This window comes from Coregonus clupeaformis, chromosome 21, assembly GCF_020615455.1.
Source record: "Coregonus clupeaformis isolate EN_2021a chromosome 21, ASM2061545v1, whole genome shotgun sequence".
NCBI lineage: Eukaryota > Metazoa > Chordata > Actinopteri > Salmoniformes > Salmonidae > Coregonus > Coregonus clupeaformis.
In genome coordinates this window covers 34,724,206-34,747,653 of record NC_059212.1, presented here as the reverse complement: position 1 = coordinate 34,747,653, position 23,448 = coordinate 34,724,206, and the positions used below count along the sequence as shown (strand labels likewise).

At 46.7% G+C, this 23,448-nt stretch overlaps 1 protein-coding gene across 2 annotated transcripts in view; it reads right to left on the bottom strand.

Annotated features, from left to right (window-relative positions):
• LOC121535316 (PH domain leucine-rich repeat protein phosphatase 1) overlaps window positions 1-23,448 on the bottom strand; it is an 89,267-nt gene that overhangs the window by 18,572 nt on the left and 47,247 nt on the right. For both annotated transcript variants that reach the window (XM_041842263.2, XM_041842264.2), the window contains exons 2-6: window positions 18,850-19,046; window positions 17,229-17,354; window positions 16,209-16,357; window positions 13,412-13,558; window positions 2,285-2,512 (exon numbers count right to left, since the gene is read on the bottom strand). In XM_041842263.2, the coding sequence (XP_041698197.1) occupies window positions 2,285-2,512; window positions 13,412-13,558; window positions 16,209-16,357; window positions 17,229-17,354; window positions 18,850-19,046 (847 nt within the window). The remainder of the gene's footprint in view (window positions 1-2,284; window positions 2,513-13,411; window positions 13,559-16,208; window positions 16,358-17,228; window positions 17,355-18,849; window positions 19,047-23,448) is intronic.

Genomic DNA, 23,448 nt, shown 5'->3' with positions numbered 1-23,448 from the left:
TCAAACCGCCATGTCTTTGTGAGACTCGGTGTGGGTCAACGGATTATCTCTGCATGTGTAGTTCCCACCGTAAAGCATGGAGGAGGAGGTGTTATGGTGTGGGGGTGCTTTGCTGGTGACACTGCCTGTGATTTATTTAGAATTCAAGGCACAATTAACTAGCATGGCTACCACAGCATTCTGCAGCGATATGCAATCCCATCTGGTTTGGGCTTAGTGGGACTATAATTTGTTTTTCAACAGCACAATGACCCAACACACCTCCAGGCTGTGTAAGGGCTATTTTACCAAGAAGGACAGTGATGGAGTGCTCCATCAGATGACCTTGCCTCCACAATCCCCCGACCTCAACCAAATTGAGATGGTTTGGGATGAGTGAAGGAAAAGCAGCCAACAAGTGCTCAGCATATGTGGGAACTCCTTCAAGACTGTTGGAAAAGCATTCCAGGTGAAGCTGGTTGAGAGAATGCCAAGAGTGTGCAAAGCTGTCATCAAGGCAAAGGGTGGCTGTTTGAAGAAATACAAATATTAAATATATTTTGATTTGTTTAACACCTTTTTGGTTACTACATGATTCCACATGTGTTATTTCATAGTTTTGATGTCTTCACTATTATTCTACAATGTAAAGAATTGTAAAAGATAAAGAAAAACACTTGAATGAGTAGGTGTGTCCAAACCTTTGACTGGTACTGTAGGTGCCAGCTGACCTGACACTTGGCACATTTATACATTTCTGTACAAGACTGGAAAAAGCTGCACCCACCGACAAAAATAACAGAACAGACCACACCTCACCATCATCATCTCGATCTACACTCATGTGTGATCTTTGGTCCTGAGCTTGAGAACATGATGTAGAGGCACTTCAGTTATTATCTCCCAACACTGTGAGGAGTGATGTATTAACTAGACAAATAATGCTAAGTCACTCAAGGTCTGCTCTTTGCCAAGCAGGAGGGAGAACACCGCTATAGTAATCATTACGAGACTTTCCAAGCTGACTCTCTGTTTAGCCTGGTTACAAGCCAACGGTCTGTTTAGCCTGGTTCTGTTCCATACTGACTGTCTGTTTAGCCTGATTCTGTGAGATCATCTGATCCTAGATCTGTGGTTAAAGGCAACATGTACCTTGACCTCTGTGTCTTTGCCTGTTTAGCCTGGTTCTGTTCCATGCTGACTGTCTGTTTAGTCCGGTTCTGTCCCATACTGATTGTCTGTTTAGCCTGGTTCTGTTTCATACTGACTGTCTGTTTAGCCTGGTTCTGTTTCATACTGACTGTCTGTTTAGTCTGGTTCTGTTTCATACTGACTGTCTGTTTAGTCCGGTTCTGTCCCATACTGATTGTCTGTTAAGCCTGGTTCTGTTTCATACTGACTGTCTGTTTAGCCTGGTTCTGTTTCATACTGACTGTCTGTTTAGCCTGGTTCTGTTCCATGCTGACTGTCTGTTTAGCCTGGTTCTGTTTCATACTGACTGTCTGTTTAGCCTGGTTCTGTTTCATACTGACTGTCTGTTTAGCCTGGTTCTGTTCCATGCTGACTGTCTGTTTAGCCTGGTTCTGTTTCATACTGACTGTCTGTTTAGCCTGGTTCTGTTTCATACTGACTGTCTGTTTAGCCTGGTTCTGTTCCATACTGACTGTCTGTTTAGCCTGGTTCTGTTTCATACTGACTGTCTGTTTAGCCTGGTTCTGTTTCATACTGACTGTCTGTTTAGCCTGGTTCTGTTTCATACTGACTGTCTGTTTAGCCTGGTTCTGTTTCATACTGACTGTCTGTTTAGCCTGGTTCTGTTTCATACTGACTGTCTGTTTAGCCTGGTTCTGTTTCATACTGACTGTCTGTTTAGCCTGGTTCTGTTCCATGCTGACTGTCTGTTTAGTCTGGTTCTCGACTCATACAGTATAGTTTCCTCTCATTGTTTGAGTTTTGCAATAGAGAGATACTGTAACTCCGGTCAAACGTGTCTAGACATGGATGGGTTTATAAGCATTGTGTGATTGGATTGTAACCAAAATCAGATTAAATATTTCCCACCAGATGTTTAGACGTGATTTCGGCTAGGTGTACATTGTGATCAGATCATAAGAATGGACGAAAGGCTTGGTGTTTATCTTGTGACCACGTCTCCATGCATCTGCCATAACTGTACATGCAGTGGGGAAAAATGGGACACCAGATGGTTTGGGCTGGGTGCAAAGCCTGTTACCTACTTGTTATGAGGATACACTGTGACTGGAGATAGGATCTGAATAAAGAGTGTCTCTATCTAGCCGCATACCGTAGGTCGACATGTTTGAACCGGAGCAGTCTGAAGCTCTGCAGCACCAGTGTGTCCAGGCTGTTTCCAGCCATACACAGTCTCTCCATGGAGGTCAGCCGCTCCAGCACCTGGGGCACGTGGGTAAACTGGTTGAAGGACAGGCCCAGGTAGCCCAGTCTCTGGAGAGAGCCCAGCTCACTGGGTAACTCACTCAGACAGTTACCGTCCAGGAGAAACGTCTGCAGACTGAAGAGAGGGAGAGAGAAAGAGAGAAAGAGAGAGAGAGAGAGAGAGAGAGAGAGAGAGAGAGAGAGAGAGAGAGAGAGAGAGAGAGAAGAGAGAGAGAGAAGAGAGATGGGAGGGAGAGCATCATGTGAGTAGACAGCACTTTAACGTGTGAAAAACGTTTAGGAGCACCAGAAAGTAATAATATATTACTTTATTTGATTGCATATAGCCTCTATTAGGCTTAGACTGTATGAATTCAAGCTACTTTTGAAGCACATGTTGTACCCTAGAATCGAATATGTAATCCCGTAAAGACATTTGTGTATTATAAAAAGCTCACATTTTTATAACACTGTCTCTTTAAGAAAGTCAAGTTTGTGAGTGACAATATCTAAGAGATCTGTCATTCATTCATTTGCTATGACAGAGAGGAAGAGGCAAAGCGAGAGGTTTTACTCTGCCCAAAATCTGTCCATGAAAACAAGTCCACGAAGTGAGGAATTTTTGTATGGAGGTCAATGAGTGTCGAATTTTGTGAAGCAGAAATGTAATTGCTAATTTTCTATGTGAACCATATTTGATCAAATAGAAGTTTCGTAATGGTTAGGTTGTTACGCATGCACTGATATAAGGGGACGCACGTGGCATTTCAGAAACTTTTAAAAAACGACTTTATATCCGAGTTGTGCTGGTTGTTCACATGTGTATCTGCCCTCTCATTGGCTAGAATGGTCCCACGGGATCTCGCCTCCTCCCACCTGCCTTCTAACTTTGAGGACATGTATTTTCATAGTCACATGACTATCTTGTCAATATAATAGAACATCTTTGGCTATGATATGATGATTGGTCTCCTGAAGAAGCTATCCGCACAGACTTTCTAAACCCAAAGGCGCAACATCGTGAGACTTCTAGGAACGCTTGCGAAACAGGCCAAGCAGACCAGGCTGGAGTTTGGGGTTTGAGAAGTCAATGAGAGAAGTGAAAAATTATTCCTTAGTTGTTAATTTTCTCGAAATCTAAAGGCCTAGATTTGAGCCGATGTCTTAAGTAGTAGAACATGTTATTACTCCAAACTGACACGTTTTCATTTTCTTTAAAAACTCCTTAACATCGAAGGAGTGCCTTTGATTTGCCGGCCTGCACATGCGCAGTTCAGCACGAGACGACCGTTTAGGGCTGTCCCCGACTAAAAATGTTTTTAGTTGACCGAGAATCGTCTGTTCTTTTGACCAATCGATTGGTCAAAATTTTCAAATGTGTATTTTTCCATATATAGACACATCCAATGTGTTTCAATCAAATCAACTAAATGCACTGAGCTTGTCTGATGCTTTAAGCGCACTGTTTGATGAAATAATTAAGACCCACAAATGACTAGAGGGAGTCCAACCACAATTGATTTGATTGTGCTGGGCCGCGCTCAGACTTGCTGCGCTGTGTTAATTTTTTTTTTACAGAGAGTGACTGTGTGACTAGCACCTGTTGTCTCTCTCTCCTCCATGCTGCAGCGACCACCACAGAACATCAACAGTGTTCATCGCGCTGTCCGTCATGAATGACTTGTATGCTGTGTGATGACATGAACAAATTAATGATTGATTGATACAGTAGCCTATATAGCTATTGAAATATAGGCCTAAGAGTAAGTTACGGTATTAAGACTAAACAGGATGCGCTCTTAGGCCTACAGCTCAATGGTGATTATACAACATTTTACATTTTAGTCATTTAGCAGACGCTCTTATCCAGAGCGACTTACAGTTAGTGCATACATTATTTTTTTTTCATACCCCCTGTGGGAATCGAACCCACAACTCTATCAACTGAGCTACATCCCTGCCGGCCATTCCCTCCCCTACCCTGGACGACGCTGGGCCAATTGCACGCCGCCCCATGGGTCTCCCGGTCGCGGCCGGTTACGACAGAGCCTGGATTCGAACCAGGATCTCTAGTGGCACAGCTAGCACTGCGATGCAGTGCCTTAGACCACTGCGCCACTCGGGCTGCTATACTAAGGCTGCTATACTAAGCCTACTAATTATAATGACATTACTTATTTTTATAATGTGGATCATAATAATAATAACAATAAGGAGATCAAGAAAAAGGAGGGTTATTATTATTATTGGGAACAGTGTAAACAACACTAAAGAAACTATAAATAATACCAGAGCGGCTGTTCTAACAAAGAATGTGTAAAGTCTTTATTACAGTATAGTAAAGATTAAAAAACGAATTTGTTAATTAGTTTATCCGACATGTTGTGCTTGCAAGAGGCTAGGTGCTCACTGAATCAGTAGGCTTTTAAACAAACATTCAAACAGGCAACAGAAGCAGGATCTGTCTTATTTCTGTAGATACAGTTGAAGTCGGAAATTTACATCCTGTAACGATCCCGGCAGTCTGAGTCGGGTCCTGTCTGGTGACTAGTTTTTCCTGTTCGTGATCTCCAGTTTCCCGAGGGTTCGGGAACGCTCCGGGGAGCTCTCTTGTTTTCCGCACCTGCATCCCATCAGCAATCTGCACACCTGGTCCTGATCATCACCCTTCTTAGGCTCTGGCCGAACATCCAGTTCCTGCCGGATCGTTAGCCATGAACAGTATGTTGTCCGTGTATCAGCCTGGAAACATCTAGCGTTAGTTTTGTTGTTTTGCACCTTGTTGAATTGCTGTGTACTTACCTCCGTTTTGTTCTGTCTGCAGTCTCTCACCCGGAACCTTCACCCAACCTCTGCCTGATGGTCGGCGGCTGCCGAGCCACTTCTGGACCCACCACTGCACCCTCAACAACCCATCCACGCCACCCGCCCTGTTCCCTGGATTATTCAGCCTCCCTCGGGAGTCTATTCAATAAACACTCACCTTTGTCTCAAAGTACCTTGTCCTGGTCTGCTTCTGGGTTCTGGCTTAGTAAACCGTGACAGAACGATCCGGCCAGTAATGAACCCAGCGGACCTGGACTCTGTTCGCGATGCCATTACCCATCAGGAGAAGATGTTGGGCCATCATAGCACGGAGCTACAGGAGATCGCGTTGGCAGTTCGGAACCTTTCTACCGGTCTGACGGAGGTCCAGAACCAGCGCGAGTTTCCGGTGGAGGATCCACTACCGGTTTCACCCATCTCGCCTGCCGCGTCTGGAGCGGTGTCCTTCCGTGAGCCCAAGGTTCCGACGCCGGATAAATATGAGGGGGAGCTGGGAAGATGCCGTTCTTTCCTTATGCAGTGTGGGTTAGTGTTCGATCTACAGCCCTACTCTTATGCCACAGACAAGGCTAGGATAGCCTTTGTGATTGAGTTGCTGCGTGGTCGAGCGCTGGAGTGGGCTTCAGCCGTTTGGGAACGACAAGACCCTGCATGGCTTCATACCCGGGGTTCACGGCCGAGCTGAGGAAGCTTTTCGACCATTCCGTCCGAGGGGAGGGGATCGCAGCCAGGCGCCTGTTTTCGCTTCACCAAGGAACTTCGTAGCGTGGCCGACTTCGTGATCGAGTTCAAGACGTTGGCTGTGGAGAGTGGGTGGAATGAGGAGTCCCTGCAAGCGGCCTTCTACCAGGGTCTGTCGGAGCAGCTCAAGGATGAGTTGATCTCTATCCGGAGCCTAGTGACCTGGACAGCTTGGTAGCCTTGTCTATTCGGGTGGATAATCGAGTCCGAGAGCGAAGGAGGGAGAAGCAATGGGGTCCGTCCAATCGATCAGCTTCTCAGGTTCCAGTCGGGTCGGGGTGTGGACCAGAATACGTCGATCATCGTCCACCACACAGGATTAGTGGAGAGGTTCTGTCTCCCGATTCGGAACCAATGCAAGTAGGGCGCACGGGTTAACCAAGGAGGAACGCCAACTCAGACGTAGGGACTAAATGTTGCCTCTACTGTGGTGGTTCGGGACATTACCTCGCCACCTGTTCCCGGCGGTCGTCAAACTGCCCGGCTCGCTAAAGTTGGGAGGACTTTTAGCGAGCCAGTTTCAACCTCTCAGTACCTCTGTCAGACCCCGTTTCCGGCGACCCTTGTGAACAGGAATCAGAGCTTAGCGATTAACGCTTTATCGATTCAGGTGCCGGTGGAAGCTTTCTTGATGCCGAGTTGGTGGAACAGCTGGGGCTTTCCAAGGAGCAATTGCCGGAAGCCATTGAAGCGACCACTCTGAACGGCAGTAGTCTGGCACGTTATCACGATGAGGACTGAACCGGTTAAGATGCGGTTGTCGGGGAATCATTCTGAGATGATTTCATTCTTCATTCTGCCGTCTTCCCATGTTCCTCTGGTCCTTGGATACCCCTGGCTGAAGGAACACAATCCCACGTTCGATTGGGTGACGGGCAAGGTAACGAGTTGGAGCCTTGATTGTCATGCTAACTGTCTCAAGACTGCCTGCCCCCATTCGGTTCCCAGTCAGGTGATTGAGGCTAAACCCCCAGATTTGTCCCTGGTTCCCGAGACATATCACGATTTGGGGAAGTTTTCAGTAAGCAGAAGGCTCTGTCACTCCCTCCCCACCGACCATATGATTGTGCCATCAACCTGTTCCCCGGGAGCTGTCTACCCCAAGGGAAGGTTATACAGTATCTCCCGACCTGAACGTGAGGCGTTGGAGACCTACATCAAGGAGTCCCTTAGCGGCTGGTCTCGTTCGTCCCTCGTCATCACCCCTGGGGGCAGGATTCTTCTTTGTGGGTAAGAAGGATGGCTCTCTTCGACCGTGTATTGATTATCGGGGGTTGAATGCCATCACGGTCAAGAACAAGTATCCCCTGCCCTTGATGAGTTCTGCCTTCGACTCCTTACAGGGTGCCACGGTGTTCACCAAGCTAGACCTACGCAATGCGTATCACATGGTCCGGATCAGAGAGGGGGGACGAGTGGTTGACGGGTTTCAATACACCGATGGGTCACTTGAGTATCAGGTGATGCCGTTTGGACTGACCAATGCTCCAGCGGTATTCCAGAGTATGGTGAACGACGTCCTGAGAGATATGATCGGTCTCTTTGTGTTTGTTTACCTGGATGACATTCTGATCTTCTCGAAGGAACCTTCCGACCACGTCCAGCATGTCCGGCAGGTTCTGCAGCGATTGTTGGAGAATCGCCTGTTCGTGAAGGCCGAGAAGTGCGAGTTTCACGCCCACACGACATCCTTTCTCGGGTACATCATCTCCAGGGGGAGAGATTAGGATGGACCAGGAGAAGGTTAGAGCGGTTCTGGAATGGGGCCCAGCCCGGTACGAGATTGCAGCTCCAGAGATTTTTGGGGTTTGCGAATTTCTACCGCAGATTCATCCGGGGATTACAGCCGTGTGGCCGCTCCGTTAACTGCCTTGACTTCCAGTATCAGGACCTTCAAGTGGAATCCGGAGGCGGATCGAGCGTTTCTGGATTTGAAGAGGCGATTCACCAACGCACCGATTCTCTCTCAACCGGACACGGCCCGTCAGTTCGCCGTTGAAGTGGGACGCGTCTGATGTGGGAGTTGGCGCCATCCTGTCGCAGCGATGCTCCACGGACAGTAAACTCCATCCCTGCGCCTACTACTCGCGTCGCCTTTCGCCTGCGGAGAGGAATTACGATGTGGGTAACCGGGAGCTTCTCGCGGTGAAACTTGCCTTGGAGGAGTGGCGCCACTGGTTGGAGGGGCGGAGCAACCGTTTATTGTCTGGACTGACCACAAGAATCTTGCTTACGTGCAATCGGCTAAACGTCCTCAACTCCCCGGGCCAGGCCAGGTGGGCGTTGTTTTCGGACGATTCAAGTTTTCCCTGACGTTCCGACCTGGATCTAAGAACGGCAAGGCGGGACGCCTTGTCCGGATGTTCTCCAAGACGGAGGAGAGTGGGTCCAAGACCGAGACAATTCTCCCCGGAACTGCGTCGTGGGAGCAGTTACGTGGAAGATTGAGGAGGAGGTGCTGGCGCCCTTCGGACTCAGCCCGGTCCCGGTAACGGTCCACCCGGTCGGTTGTTTGTGCCTGAGTCGGTTCGTCCTGCTGTCCTCAAATGGTCCCACGCCAGCAAGATGGCTTGTCACCCTGGCGTGGCTCGGACAATGGCGTTTCTTCGCAGACGCTTTTTGGTGGCCTGCCATGGCCGAGGATACTCGGGGTTTTGTTGCTGCCTGTCCAGTGTGTGCGCAGAATAAGAGTACCAATCGGCCCAGCTCTGGACTACTTCACCCCCTTCCTATTCCCCGCGACCATGGTCGCATCTGGCCCTGGACTTCGTCACTGGGTTGCCCGCTTCTGAGGGGAACACGGTCGTTCTGACTATCGTGGACAGATTCAGCAAGTTCGCCCACTTTGTGCCAATTGCCAAGCTTCCCTCTGCCTCGGAGACGTCCGAGATCCTGGTTAGGGAGGTTTTCAGGGTCCACGGTTTGCCCAGTGATATCGTTTCCGACCGTGGCCCTCAGTTTACCTCTGCTGTCTGGAAGTCCTTCTGTTTGGCCATTGGAGCTACAGTCAGTCTCACATCTGGTTTTCACCCCCAATCCAATGGTCAGGCGGAGAGAGCCAACCAGAAGATGGAATCCACGCTACGCTGTCTGGTCTCTTCCAACCCCACCTCCTGGGTCTCTCAGTTGCCTTGGGTTGAGTATGCCCACAATACTCTCCCTACATCTGCCACTGGGATGTCTCCCTTCCAGTGCCTGTATGGCTACCAACCTCCCCTGTTCCCTTCTCAGGAGAAGGAGCTCTCAGTGCCTTCTGTTCAGGCCCATATTCGTGCTGCCACCGGACCTGGCATCGGGCCAGAAGGGCACTCCTTAGAGTTTCGGACCGGTATCAGCTCCAGGCGAATCGTCGCCGGATCCCCGCTCCCACCTATACCATCGGAGATAGGGTTTGGTTGGCCACACGGGATCTTCCGTTACGGACTGAGTCTAGGAAGTTGTTACCGAAGTTCATTGGTCCGTTTGTGGTGGAGAAGGTGATCAATCCAGTGGCAGTTCGACTCAAATTACCGAGGACGCTCAGAGTCCATCCCACCTTTCATGTCTCCTGCCTCAAGCCTGTCTTCCTCAGTCCTCTGTTGCCTCCTCCGCCTCCTCCTCCTCCTCCTCGGATGATCGGAGGTGGTCCTGCCTACACGGTGCGTCGCATCATGGATTCCAGACGGCGGGGCCGGGGTTTCCAGTATCTCGTGGACTGGGAGGGTATGGTCCTGAAGAGAGGAGTTGGATTCCGCGGCGACAGGTCCTAGATGCTGACCTCATCAGTGATTTCTACCGCCTCCATCCTGGCGCTCCGGGAGTCCGCCCGGTGGCGTTCGTCCGGAGGGGGGGTACTGTAACGATCCCGGCAGTCTGAGTCGGGTCCTGTCTGGTGACTAGTTTTTCCTGTTCGTGATCTCCAGTTTCCCGAGGGTTCGGGAACGCTCCGGGGAGCTCTCTTGTTTTCCGCACCTGCATCCCATCAGCAATCTGCACACCTGGTCCTGATCATCACCCTTCTTAGGCTCTGGCCGAACATCCAGTTCCTGCCGGATCGTTAGCCATGAACAGTATGTTGTCCGTGTATCAGCCTGGAAACATCTAGCGTTAGTTTTGTTGTTTTGCACCTTGTTGAATTGCTGTGTACTTACCTCCGTTTTGTTCTGTCTGCAGTCTCTCACCCGGAACCTTCACCCAACCTCTGCCTGATGGTCGGCGGCTGCCGAGCCACTTCTGGACCCACCACTGCACCCTCAACAACCCATCCACGCCACCCGCCCTGTTCCCTGGATTATTCAGCCTCCCTCGGGAGTCTATTCAATAAACACTCACCTTTGTCTCAAAGTACCTTGTCCTGGTCTGCTTCTGGGTTCTGGCTTAGTAAACCGTGACACATCCACTTAGTTTGGAGTCATTAAAACTCGTTTTTTCAACCACTCCACATATTTATTGTTAACAAACTATAGTTTTGGCAAGTCGGTTAGGACATCTACTTTGGCCATAATAACCATTGTTATGTTTGCAGGAAAAGGGGGGGGCTTGCAAGCCGAAGAACACCATCCCAACCGTGAATCACGGGGGTGGCAGCATCATGCTGTGGGGGTGCTTTGCTGCAGGAGGGACTGGTGCACTTCACAAAATAGATGGCATCATGAGGAAGGAAAAATATGTGGACATATTGAAGCAACATCTCAAGACATCAGTCAGGAAGTTAAAGCTTGGTCGCAAATGGGTCTTCCAAATGGACAATGACCCCAAGCATACTTCCAAAGTTGTGGCAAAATGGCTTAAGGACAACAAAGTAAAGGTATTGGAGTGGCCATCACAAAGCCCTGACCTCAATCCTATAGAACATTTGTGGGCAGAACTGAAAAAGCGTGTGCTAGCAACTCAGTTACACCAGCTCTGTCAGGAGGAATGGGCCAAAATTCATCCAACTTATTGTGGGAAGCTTGTGGAAGGCTACCCGAAACGTTTGACCCAAGTTAAACAATTTAAAGGCAATGCTACCAAATACTAATTGAGTGTATATAAACTTCTGACCCTGGGAATGTGATGAAAGAAATAAAACCTGAAATAAATCATTCTCTCTACTATTATTCTGACATTTCACATTCTTAAAATAAAGTGGTGATCCTAACTGACCTAAGACAGGGAATTTTTACTAGGATTAAATGTCAGGAATTGTGAAAAACTGAGTTTAAATGTATTTGGCTAAGGTGTATGTAAACTTCCAACTTCAACTGTATCTATGGATGATTTATAAAGCCAGGCACATTTCACAGTTAGGCTATTGATTTTAGACCTAATTAAAGTTGGTTTCCTCACTCCTCACTTTTCTTAGACAATTAAGGCAAGGGCTGTTTTCTCATCTCCTAACTCTGCTACTGCCTCCGCCGCATTGTTCTCAACACTAATATGCAGGATAACTTTGCTATTATGCACATAGCAACATGGTCTAGGAAAAGGCGCCAATTCAACAGCACACTGTGTTTCAGAACCGCGGACAGCCACCACAATTTGTTATAAAATAATATCATTTTTATTAGTGTTGCAGCATTGCTCTTATGTAATATAACCACATACAATTTCAGTAGCACATGTCTTAGAGTGATGGACTGTGCCACCCCCACTTGCATGTTATTCAATCATTTCATCCAAACTGCTCACGTGCATCAACGAGCGTTTACGTCGCCAGGGGCTCAAACAGAACCATCTCTTCATTGGTTTTTAGGAGCATATACCCACGTGGGTGATTGAAAGAGGAACTGAGGTCCACAGTCCAGTTGGTGGCAGTATTGCACCTTAAAGTTGGTTGCCAACTGCCATCTAAAGTCCACAGAAGAAGAAGAAGCCTAAGAGATTACTAGAAACTAACTAGGTTTCACCTTTTATCTGTGGATTATTTGTCGGAGTAGAGAACACACGATTTTGTGTGATTCAAAATGGGTAAATATTCTACAAAGATCCAGAATAAAAGGACATTGTGCATTTCAAGTAAAATAACAATCCAATGTTTATATCCCAGGTCAAATTAGCTAGCAACAGCAAGCTAGCTAGCTAAATGTCTATGAATGTTTCATATGTGTTTCGACCTGTCCCCAAATTAATATAGTTGGTTCAGAGATTGTTTTGATATTTCAACATGCGTGTCCTGATCGCATCTGGTGTGGATGGACAAAATCAACATGTAAATGGGGTCAGCCCTATGCCTATTAGACCCGATGACGTGTTTCTACGCATGCGCTTAGCTAGCCAACGTCGCCATGACATCGCCTACAAGCGTTATCAGGGATTTCTATTGGAGAAGCAGTTTCTGCCTATCTTCATAATGTACTGTCTTTGCTATCACTTTTCCTTTCTTTCTGTGCCCCCACATGTTTGGATGTACTGGTAAAGTAACCAGGTTGTTAACTAGGAAGCTAATGAAGTAACATGACTGAACAAGGTGTAAACGAATGCCCACGAGTAGTTTTAGAATGGCCCGCAACATGGTTTATGAATGTAAAATGGGGCCCAACAATCCACTGACTATAGGAAGAAAAAAACATTGTGCTGGTAATATGGGTCATATCCTTTGAAAGAAAGATCTTTAGAAACAATCAGTTTTCTCAGTGGTAATGGTGCAGCCGTCAAAGTAAAAATTTTATTTTCATCTCTAGGGCACTCTGGAACAACGGTACAGCGAAGCCTAATCATTACAACAATTATTATATGGGTAAAATACAGTTTTGCCGCACTGGTGCTCCCAAAATGTCAGGCCGCACAGCAAAATATATAGGATTATATACAAATCAGTTCTGATTTTTCGGACATTTCTCTGTTCTTTCAAGAATCCCTGTCCAATGCATGGTGATCAAGTACAATCAAAAGAGCTTAATTACAAACAGTTAATTCCCTTTTGAACAACGTTCCTCACCACATTCTGATACTAAGGCCGATCTCGCTATAGCCGGTAGGTGGCAGCATTAGCATTGAGGCTGAGAGGGCTTACTGGGGAAGCCACAGGCTTATTCCAGATCCTTCCATATGAGAGGAGAGGAGCTCAGCTATGCTGCTGCTGAGAGGGAGCACGCATCACCTTATTACAGTTTCTCTCTTCTGTCCTAGATTAACGCCCCACTCTGAACTACTATCACTTTTCCTCTGTCAGATCATCAGACGATAACATCTTAAATATTTAATGTATTTCATATATTCATGACATTTCAGATAGCCTCCTAACACTGATACAGGGTCAGATATTCTGTCCTCTTCTTTATGTTGTAGGTTAGGGTTGGGGGTGGGGTCATCTGAACCTAGAACTGTGGTTAAGGGTGACATCTACCTCGACCTCTCTGTGTCTGTATATTCCCTCTGACCCCTTGTATGTGTCCCAAATATCACCCTATGAAGTTCACTACTATGAATTGCACTACTTTTCAATAGGGTACCATGGGAAGCAGCCTGTGTCTCTGTACATGCCCCCTAGACACTTCCTGCTTCTTACTTGGTCATGGATCCCACAGCTTGGTCCACATTGGTCAGGTAGTTACAGCTGAGGTTGACCTCGATGAGGGTGGAGATGTCACAGATGGCCATGGGGAACTGACCCAGCTGGTTATTAGACAAGTTGAGGCTACGCAAACGAGAGAACCTGTCAGAAAGAGAGAGCGAGAGAAGGGTGGGGGTGAGAGAAGAGAGAGAGAGAGAGAGAGAGAGAGAGAGAGAGAGAGAGAGAGAGAGAGAGAGAGAGAGAGCGAGAGAAGGGTGGGGGGTGAGAGAAGAGAGAGAGAGAGAGAGAGAGAGAGAGAGAGAGAGAGAGAGAGAGAGAGAGAGAGAGAGAGAGAGAGAGAGAGAGAGAGAGAGATAGTGGGTAGAGAAAGATAGAAGAGAGAGTCAGTGGTCTGACTCAATGTCAGTGGTCTGACTCAGCAGTTGAAAAGAAAATACAAAAAACAGAACCTTCAGCACATCATAGTGGAAACCTTCATATTGTCATGTTGAGAAAACAAGCAGAGTGTGTGTTGTCAGTAGCAACATCAAAGGCAAGTGGCATTTGGCTTTGTGTCCTATAGTACATCAGTGACCTTCAGTCAAGTCATCCCTAGGGGAAAGGGGACAGGGGATGGGGGGAGGGTACATAACCCACCCCTCATGGGCCGTTTGCCATGTTAGCATCAAAGCTGATAACCTCACAGACAAGTCTGCTGCCTTTTAGTCTGGTAATGCTTTGAATTGCTCACACACTCACAAACAAATACACACACACACACACACACGCTCACAGGCAGGCAGGCACACCCTTCATCATTTGTTAGGAAGAAAAGGGAAGCTAGATGTCAGGGGTACTGATTTACATGGTCATTTAATTCCAGCTGAGGGAGGCGTCCTCCTGGAGGACCTGAATGAGACCAGGAGGCTGGGACAGAGAGAGAGAGAGGGAGAGAGAGAGAGAAAGGGAGCTAGGAGAGAGAGAGGAGGGACACTATCTGTGTTGTCATCTAACACCATCTATTTTCATTACTTCATCACCACCATTCTGCTCTCTCTCTCTCCCTCCCTCCCTCTCTCTCCCCCTCTCCCTTTCTCCATCGTTCTCTCTCTCGTTCTCTCTCTCAAATATGGGTGATCCCTACTAATGTATATGCCATACTCATTAGTACCCAACATTGTCTGTGTCTGATGACCAGCAGGGATGCTCTGTAGCAATTAAACCCTCATACATAAACAACCACATATCTTTTTAGCTCCAAACTAGCAGCTTTTCATCTGTCATGTCTGTCTTTTAAATGGTAATTATCCCCAGAATATGAAACAGCAGATAATTATGATATGCCAGAGCCTCGTTTAATCTTTAACCTGTTGATCCTGGCACATACAGATGTTCTCTCTTAATTTGATCACTCCGTTGTCACAGAGAAATTTCCTGCACAGCAGGAAATGCAAACTATTTAAGGTTTAAAAAGGCTTCTAAAGTTTGTAATTTCCACTTAAAAATGTCAGACTTTATTTGCCCTAACTAAAAATGTATCAACCCCTACAAAAATTATAATAATTATAATCCACATAATAATTCACATTTCCTTGCTGCAAGATTATTTTCCTCCTGTGAGAACAAATATGTATTCACAGAGTCGGAAGGGCACATGCACACACTACTCTAATCTGCAATGATCAAACAAAAACCCACTGTTTAAAGATTCTCCATGCCCCAATTCTGCAGGCTTCATCCAACCTCACTGTCTCTTTCATACACGCACACACACACTCTTTCTGTCTCACACACACAACCCAATATACTCTCTCTCACACACATACAATGCCCCACTCTGCTCCTCTCTCATAGAGTACAAGGATACAAACATACACTTGTACGTGCAGTTAAATGGCTAATCATCTTCTGGCTAGCATCCTAAGACAGGCTGTGACTTGTGTGCGCACGAACACACGCCACACACACACACACACACACACACACACACACACACACACACACACACACACACACACATTGCACAGTACGTCTTTCTGTGTGCTTTAATCTGGGGCTAGCAACTGCCGTGTCCGCAACAACCGAACGTTCCAGTTTTCAGGGGAAATGGAAAAGGAGCCTGTGACTCGACTTCGGCTTTTGGACGTTAACAAGGAGACACTCCATCTTAACTCCTCCTTCACATTTACTGGATTGGTTGAACAGTGCAGAAGAGGACCTCCCCAGAATAAAACATTTTCTTCACGTCAAGACCAGTATGTAGGGGATCTAGTTTCAGGCGTTTCTTTTACGTCTGCTACGTTAGGTTAATCTGGGGCCAGATGGTGCCCACTGAGCAGTACTGAGAGGGAGAGTGAAGGAGGGAGGCAGGCCATATTAAAAGCCTCCCTGCAGAGGCAGACAGGTCTGGGCTACTCTACTAGACAGGCAAACCCAACTAGGCCCTGTCCTGTCCTGTCCTTCCCAACTCAGTCTGTCTGTCTGACCAACCCAGCTCAGGCCAGCCTTATCCTGCCCAGCTCCACTATGCCTTGTGCTAAGCAGCTCAAGTCTTCCCTGCTAACTGAATTACATTACCCTATTCATTCATCTTAAGCCCAGCACTATTCTGCCAATTCCATTCCAATCTAGGCTAGTCCAGTCTAGTCCAGCTCCAGCCCTACCTTATTGTGGCCCAGCCAAACCATGCTATATCCAGATCTGTCCAGGCAGTGCAACCTTACCAGGCCAAGCCCAGCCTCCCCTATCCTTTTTTTGAGACCCATCCCATATAATTCCAGCCCAGCCCTTTCCCCTGGATCGTACCACCTACCTCTGTAGCTGGTGTAGACGGTGGTCTGTTGGGAGGAAGTTGTGTTTGAGGTTGAGGTGGGTGAGGTCCTGGCTGTAGAAGAGGTTGGGAGGCAGCTGCTCCAGACTGCAGCAGGACAAGTCCACAGAGTTGATCCTCTGGGATACCATCTGAACCAGCGGGGGAGGGGAGGGAAAGAAAGGGAAACCTGGTGTCAAACATGATTATCTCGACTCTGCTGGGATGTGTGTGTGTGTGTGTGTGGCCTAGCATGACCTAGGCTTGTAAACAGGTAATCTCCAGGTCAAGCTTTTTAAAATTAGAAAGTTAGGAAGTCAACCGTGAGTGAGACAGGACAGAACAGGCCACATACTATCTACTGTACATCTACTGCTATCTGTCATACTAGCCAGTCCTACACCAACTGAACACTTAGTCTAGTTCCACTATACTCCTCTTACCTCTGTACTCTACAATACTCCCCTTACTGAACATAATTAACTAGCTACTCTACAGTCTGTGATTTGTGCTCGTGCCACACCTCCTCCTAGTCCCAGGTTCTATTCTGAGTGTTCCCCTGGGCTTCCATGACACGCTCGTCCCTGATAATATTTAGAATATTTGGCCTATATCACTTTGGATGAGGGAGAGGAGAGATCATAGGAGAGTGTGTGTGAGAGAGAGAGAGAGAGAGAGAGAGAGAGAGAGAGAGAGAGAGAGAGAGAGAGAGAGAGAGAGAGAGAGAGAGAGAGAGAGAGAGAGAGAGAGAGAGAGAGAGAGAGAGAGAGAGAGAGAGAGAGAGAGAGAGAGAGAGAGAGAGAGAGAGAGAGAGAGAGAGAGAGAGAGAGAGAAAGAGAGAGAGAGAGAAAGAGAGAGAGAAAAGAGAGAGAGAGAGAGAGAGAGAGAGAGAGAGAGAGAGAGAGAGAGAGAGAGAGAGAGAGAGAGAGAGAGAGAGCATGTGTGTTACACCTCTGGAAGCTATTGTGCCACATATATTGTGCCACTCAGAGCTGTACTCCTCTGCACACTGTACGAATGTACCTTGGCTGCGTGTCTGTGCCAGCGCAGGTGTTCAGTGAAGCTGTCAAAGCTGACATAGTATGTCTGGCTCTGGGGCCCTGCTGAGCTGAACGCCAGGGAGTGGCTGTGCTTCTTCACCTCCTCCACCTACAGACACACACACACACCGTTAGGGCAAGACACAATATACACACCTTCAGAGTAAGACATACACTCAATGTAAGATAAACAGAAGATAAACAGACATTTGTATAAGCATTGGCTGAAAACAAATAGCGAGTTAGACAAGACATAAGACAACATACACACCTTTAGGGTTAGACACACAAGATAAACACACCTTTAGGGTTAGACACACAAGATAAACACACCTTTAGGGTTAGACACACAATATAAACACATCTTTAGGGTTAGACACACAAGATAAACACATCTTTAGGGCCACTGACTGAACAAATATCTCTGGCATAACAAAAACACACACACAAACACCCACACTTTCAGGTAGAGATAATTTGTGTGACTATTTGTGTGACTGTTCTTGTCTATCAGTGTACCAGTGTTTTGTTACTTCTGTGTGTTTTTGTGGACCCCAGGAAGAGTAGCTGCTGTTTCGGCAAAAGCTAATGGGGATCTGAATAAACCAATAAAACCAATAATAACCCAGGGACTTTTCAGTAGACAAGACCAGACAATCACTATTTTTGAATCTCTTCTACGTTACAGATCATGGTTCAGTTTAGCAGCAGAGAATATGATGTTCATATTAGATATGTTCATAGGCTGTAATTTCCCATCAAGCGTAACTATAGACACACACAAACATGTATGCACATGCAGACAGGATTATAATTGCATGCGCAAACACACGCATACATGCACTCATGCACACACACACTGTGGAGGTGAATGGTGATCTAGAGGTCGTGTCTTGTGCATGACATGATGGTTGAGCTGTGGATGTGGTGGGATGAGGAGTCCCAGTCCCTTGTATAGCTAGCTACAGTGTGAGGCAGGCTGATGTAAAGATCATTTCAGGAGGGCCCTTAGAGCTTATTCAATGGCCCTGTCTATCCTTCCCTGCTGCGATATATAGCCATAAAGCCATAAAGGGATAACAGTCATTAACCAAAGGCTCACTCCCTAACTCCCTTTTTGGAATGAGAAATGCCAAGCCAGAAAATGTATTTATAGGGATCCGGCCTAAACTAGGACTTTTAAATTGGAAGACAAGGTGAATAAAGGCTGAGAACCCATTCATGGTATAGAGTACTTCATCATAGTGGGAAAGCAGATCAGAAATAAGTTGTTGGAAGAGTTAACATTGATTTGCAATGATGGCTTATTGGCCCTTCACCAGGATTCTGTCCCTGAGTCGATTAAAGACTGTTGATTTATCTCTATGATTGCACCCGGATGAGACAGAGTCAAGAATGAAGACAAATGGAAATGGAATAGTAAAGCTGGTGATGTCACAGTAAAGGGAGGTTTGTTGAAACTTTGTGATTCTGCTTCCTGGAATGGGTACATTCAAATTAGCTGCCAGTCCACCCGTCACAGAAAATTGACTTGAATGGGTATGTCTATCCTAGTCATTCTATTTCTATGGTGTCAGTAACAGCAGTCCCGTGTCTTACTGTACCTTTCCTCCAATGAGGGGTAGGATGTGCATCTTGCCCATGTGGCTATCTTTGACGGAGGAGACGATGAGGCAGGTGCCACACAGGATGACCTGGCGCCTGGTCCACCGATTGACTGGCAGCTGGAGTTTCCCTTTGCGGACGTTATAGGTCCCCGACAGCTGCACTCGCTCCGAGCTCTCGATGCTGTGGGGCTTCCCTGGAACACACACAAGGAGAAAGGAGTTAGCATAGTTAGCATCCAGCTAACTTAACACACAGGTGAGGGGGATACAGTTATCATTGTTAGCATCCAGCTAACTCAACACAGGGCCAGTAGCACAGAGACCTGAGTACTGCCTCAGTAACTAGAGTATCTATTAGCCTGAAACTAATACATTGATTGATGATTTATTACTATAAAGCAAATAATAATGATAATTTTGTATACATACAATATACACTGAGTGTACAAACATTAAGGACACCTGCTCTTTCCATGACATAGACTGACCAGGTGAATCCAGGTGAAAGCTATGATCCCTTATTGATGTCACTTGTTAAATCCACTTCAATCAGTGTAGATGAAGGGGAGGAGACAGGTTAAAGAAGGATTTTTAAGCCTTGAGACAATTGAGACATGGATTGTGTATGTGTGCCATTCAGAGGGTGAATGGGCAAGACAAAATATTTAAGGTTTTTCACGCTCAACAGTTCCCATGTGTATCAAGAATGGTCCACCACCCTAAGGACATCCAGCCAGTCAACACAGAGATATGAATAGTTGAATAGTGTATCAGCCTAGCGCTCAGCACACAGTCAACACAATGCTGTGTTAGCATAAGCACTAAACACAGTCACAGTCAGCAGCATAAAGACTCTGTCTGAGGCCCCACTCTGTTAGCATTTTGCACTGAATAGCTTTTAGCGTAGCATTCAACACAACAGTCAACATTGATAGTCAGATTATAGATCGGATGATGCCAGGTGCTCTCCTCTACTTCAACATTAATTTGTTCTATCAGTCTTTGAGCTGTCTTTATACCCTTCATCGATCCATCCATCTCCCCCCTGTGACGTGTTCCCTCGTTCTCTCTGTTACCCTGCCAGTCGACCTGTTTATCAGGTTGTTCTGTCCATCAGTCTGCCCATCTGTCTCTCCATTCAACCAAAACATCCACCTGCTCTATGTCTTGCAATACGTCCCCAAACTAGCCTGCCCTCTCTCACTCTCGCTCGCTCTCTCTCTTTCTCTCTCTCCCTCTCCCTCCCTCCCTCCACTTGCATGTGCCTTTCTGGCTGTCTTTATCCTAGGTATATTGATCTGTCTGTACAGTATCTCTGCCTACCTATACACTTGTTTGTGTGCTAGACCAAGAGGCTAGGTCAAGGTATCTAGTGTACATGACCCCAGGCCATAGAAAATGACTCAAATATTACTGCGAACCACAGCAAATCACTCCTGTCCTCTACATTTCTCCCATCCACTCCACACTGGGTTTATGAGAGAGAGGGAGCTACTGCCAGTAGTATAGTAGGGTAGGGTAAGTACATATGTGGACAGGACACCACCCCAGGTCAGAGAGATATAGGCCATCTCACAGAGTACTGTAACCCACGGTAAACTACATTAAATCACTCCTGCTCCCTCCAGCTCTCCCATCCACATCATTAGAAAAAAGGTTGCTATCTTGAACCTAAAAGGGTTCTCCTATGGGGACAGTCAAAGAACCCTTTTGAAACCATTTTTTCTAAGAGGGAAAGGGATAGAGAGAGAGAGAGAGAGAGAGAGAGAGAGAGAGAGAGAGAGAGAGAGAGAGAGAGAGAGAGAGAGAGAGAGAGAGAGAGAGAGAGAGAGAGAGAGAGAGAGAGAGAGAGAGAGAGAGAGAGAGAGATGGTAGTGTCGTACTACGAGGTAAGTACTAACTAAGTACCAGGACATGCTCTTACAGCTTTGAATAATTCAACTCAGGTCTCTTACATGCTGACTGTAACACAGGAGCCTGCTGTACAGATTAACACAGGAGCCTGCTGTACAGACTAACACAGGAGACTGCTGTACAGACTAACACAGGAGAAACACAGGAGCATGCTGTACAGACTAACACAGGAGCCTGCTGTACAGACTAACATAGGAGACTGCTGTACAGACTAACACAGGAGCATGCTGTACAGACTAACACAGGAGCCTGCTGTACAGACTAACACAGGAGCCTGCTGTACAGACTAACACAGGAGCCTGCTGTACAGACTAACATAGGAGCCTGCTGTACAGACTAACACAGGAGCCTGCTGTACAGACTAACATAGGAGCCTGCTGTACAGACTAACATAGGAGACTGCTGTACAGACTAACACAGGAGCCTGCTGTACAGACTAACACAGGAGCCTGCTGTACAGACGAACACAGGAGCCTGCTGTACAGACTAACACAGGAGCCTGCTGTACAGACTAACATAGGAGACTGCTGTACAGACTAACACAGGAGCATGCTGTACAGACTAACACAGGAGCCTGCTGTACAGACTAACACAGGAGCCTGCTGTACAGACTAACATAGGAGACTGCTGTACAGACTAACACAGGAGCATGCTGTACAGACTAACACAGGAGCCTGCTGTACAGACTAACATAGGAGCATGCTGTACAGACTAACACAGGAGCCTGCTGTACAGACTAACACAGGAGACTGCTGTACAGACTAACACAGGAGACTGCTGTACAGACTAACACAGGAGCCTGCTGTACAGACTAACACAGGAGCCTGCTGTACAGACTAACACAGGAGCCTGCTGTACAGAGTAACATAGGAGCATGCTGTACAGACTAACATAGGAGCCTGCTGTACAGACTAACATAGGAGACTGCTGTACAGACTAACACAGGAGCCTGCTGTACAGACTAACATAGGAGCATGCTGTACAGACTAACATAGGAGGATGCTGTACAGACTAACATAGGAGACTGCTGTACAGACTAACACAGGAGCCTGCTGTACGACACAGGGCCCAGGGCTAACACTTTTAGCTTGGCTTTAACACTCCCCCAACCAGAGAACACTACTCACACTTTACCTACTCTGCACACAGTTTCCCTACTCTATTGTAGCGAGCTTAAACCAACACCTAGCGACCTCATCAAGAGGTTCAGATCTCTTGGCATAATGGCTAAGGGTTGACAGTTGCAAGGTCCCAGGTTCAAGCCCCGGTCAGGACTACATGTACACCCTACTTCACTAAAACATGTATCTGAACTGTAGCTATCTGGTGCTTTCAGTTTGGTGCTGATGATTGTGCTCATTTCTTTGTAGGTAATGATACAAACAGATAAAACTACAACTTATGGAACAGCGCAGACTGTGAAGAGACACACACACAGCATTCGCTAACACGCGCACTCTACACACATGTTATTTTGCTGTATTATTGATTTTGTATCGTAGATATGTTATGGTAGAGTAGTGTGTAATAATGTGTTGTGTAACGGATTGTTTTATTGTACAGTGGGGAAAAAAAGTATTTAGTCAGCCACCAATTGTGCAAGTTCTCCCACTTAAAAAGATGAGAGAGGCCTGTAATTTTCATCATAGGTACACGTCAACTATGACAGACAAAATGAGAGAAAAAAAATCCAGAAAATCACATTGTAGGATTTTTAATGAATTTATTTGCAAATTATGGTGGAAAATAAGTATTTGGTCAATAACAAAAGTTTCTCAATACTTTGTTATATACCCTTTGTTGGCAATGACACAGGTCAAATGTTTTCTGTAAGTCTTCACAAGGTTTTCACACACTGTTGCTGGTATTTTGGCCCATTCCTCCATGCAGATCTCCTCTAGAGCAGTGATGTTTTGGGGCTGTCGCTGGGCAACACGGACTTTCAACTCCCTCCAAAGATTTTCTATGGGGTTGAGATCTGGAGACTGGCTAGGCCACTCCAGGACCTTGAAATGCTTCTTACGAAGCCACTCCTTCGTTGCCCGGGCGGTGTGTTTGGGATCATTGTCATGCTGAAAGACCCAGCCACGTTTCATCTTCAATGCCCTTGCTGATGGAAGGAGGTTTTCACTCAAAATCTCACGATACATGGCCCCATTCATTCTTTCCTTTACACGGATCAGTCGTCCTGGTTCCTTTGCAGAAAAACAGCCCCAAAGCATGATGTTTCCACCCCCATGCTTCACAGTAGGTATGGTGTTCTTTGGATGCAACTCAGCATTCTTTGTCCTCCAAACACGACGAGTTGAGTTTTTACCAAAAAGTTATATTTTGGTTTCATCTGACCATATGACATTCTCCCAATCCTCTTCTGGATCATCCAAATGCACTCTAGCAAACTTCAGACGGGCCTGGACATGTACTGGCTTAAGCAGGGGGACACGTCTGGCACTGCAGGATTTGAGTCCCTGGCGGCGTAGTGTGTTACTGATGGTAGGCTTTGTTACTGTGGTCCCAGCTCTCTGCAGGTCATTCACTAGGTCCCCCCGTGTGGTTCTGGGATTTTTGCTCACCGTTCTTGTGATCATTTTGACCCACGGGGTGAGATCTTGCGTGGAGCCCCAGATCGAGGGAGATTATCAGTGGTCTTGTATGTCTTCCATTTCCTAATAATTGCTCCCG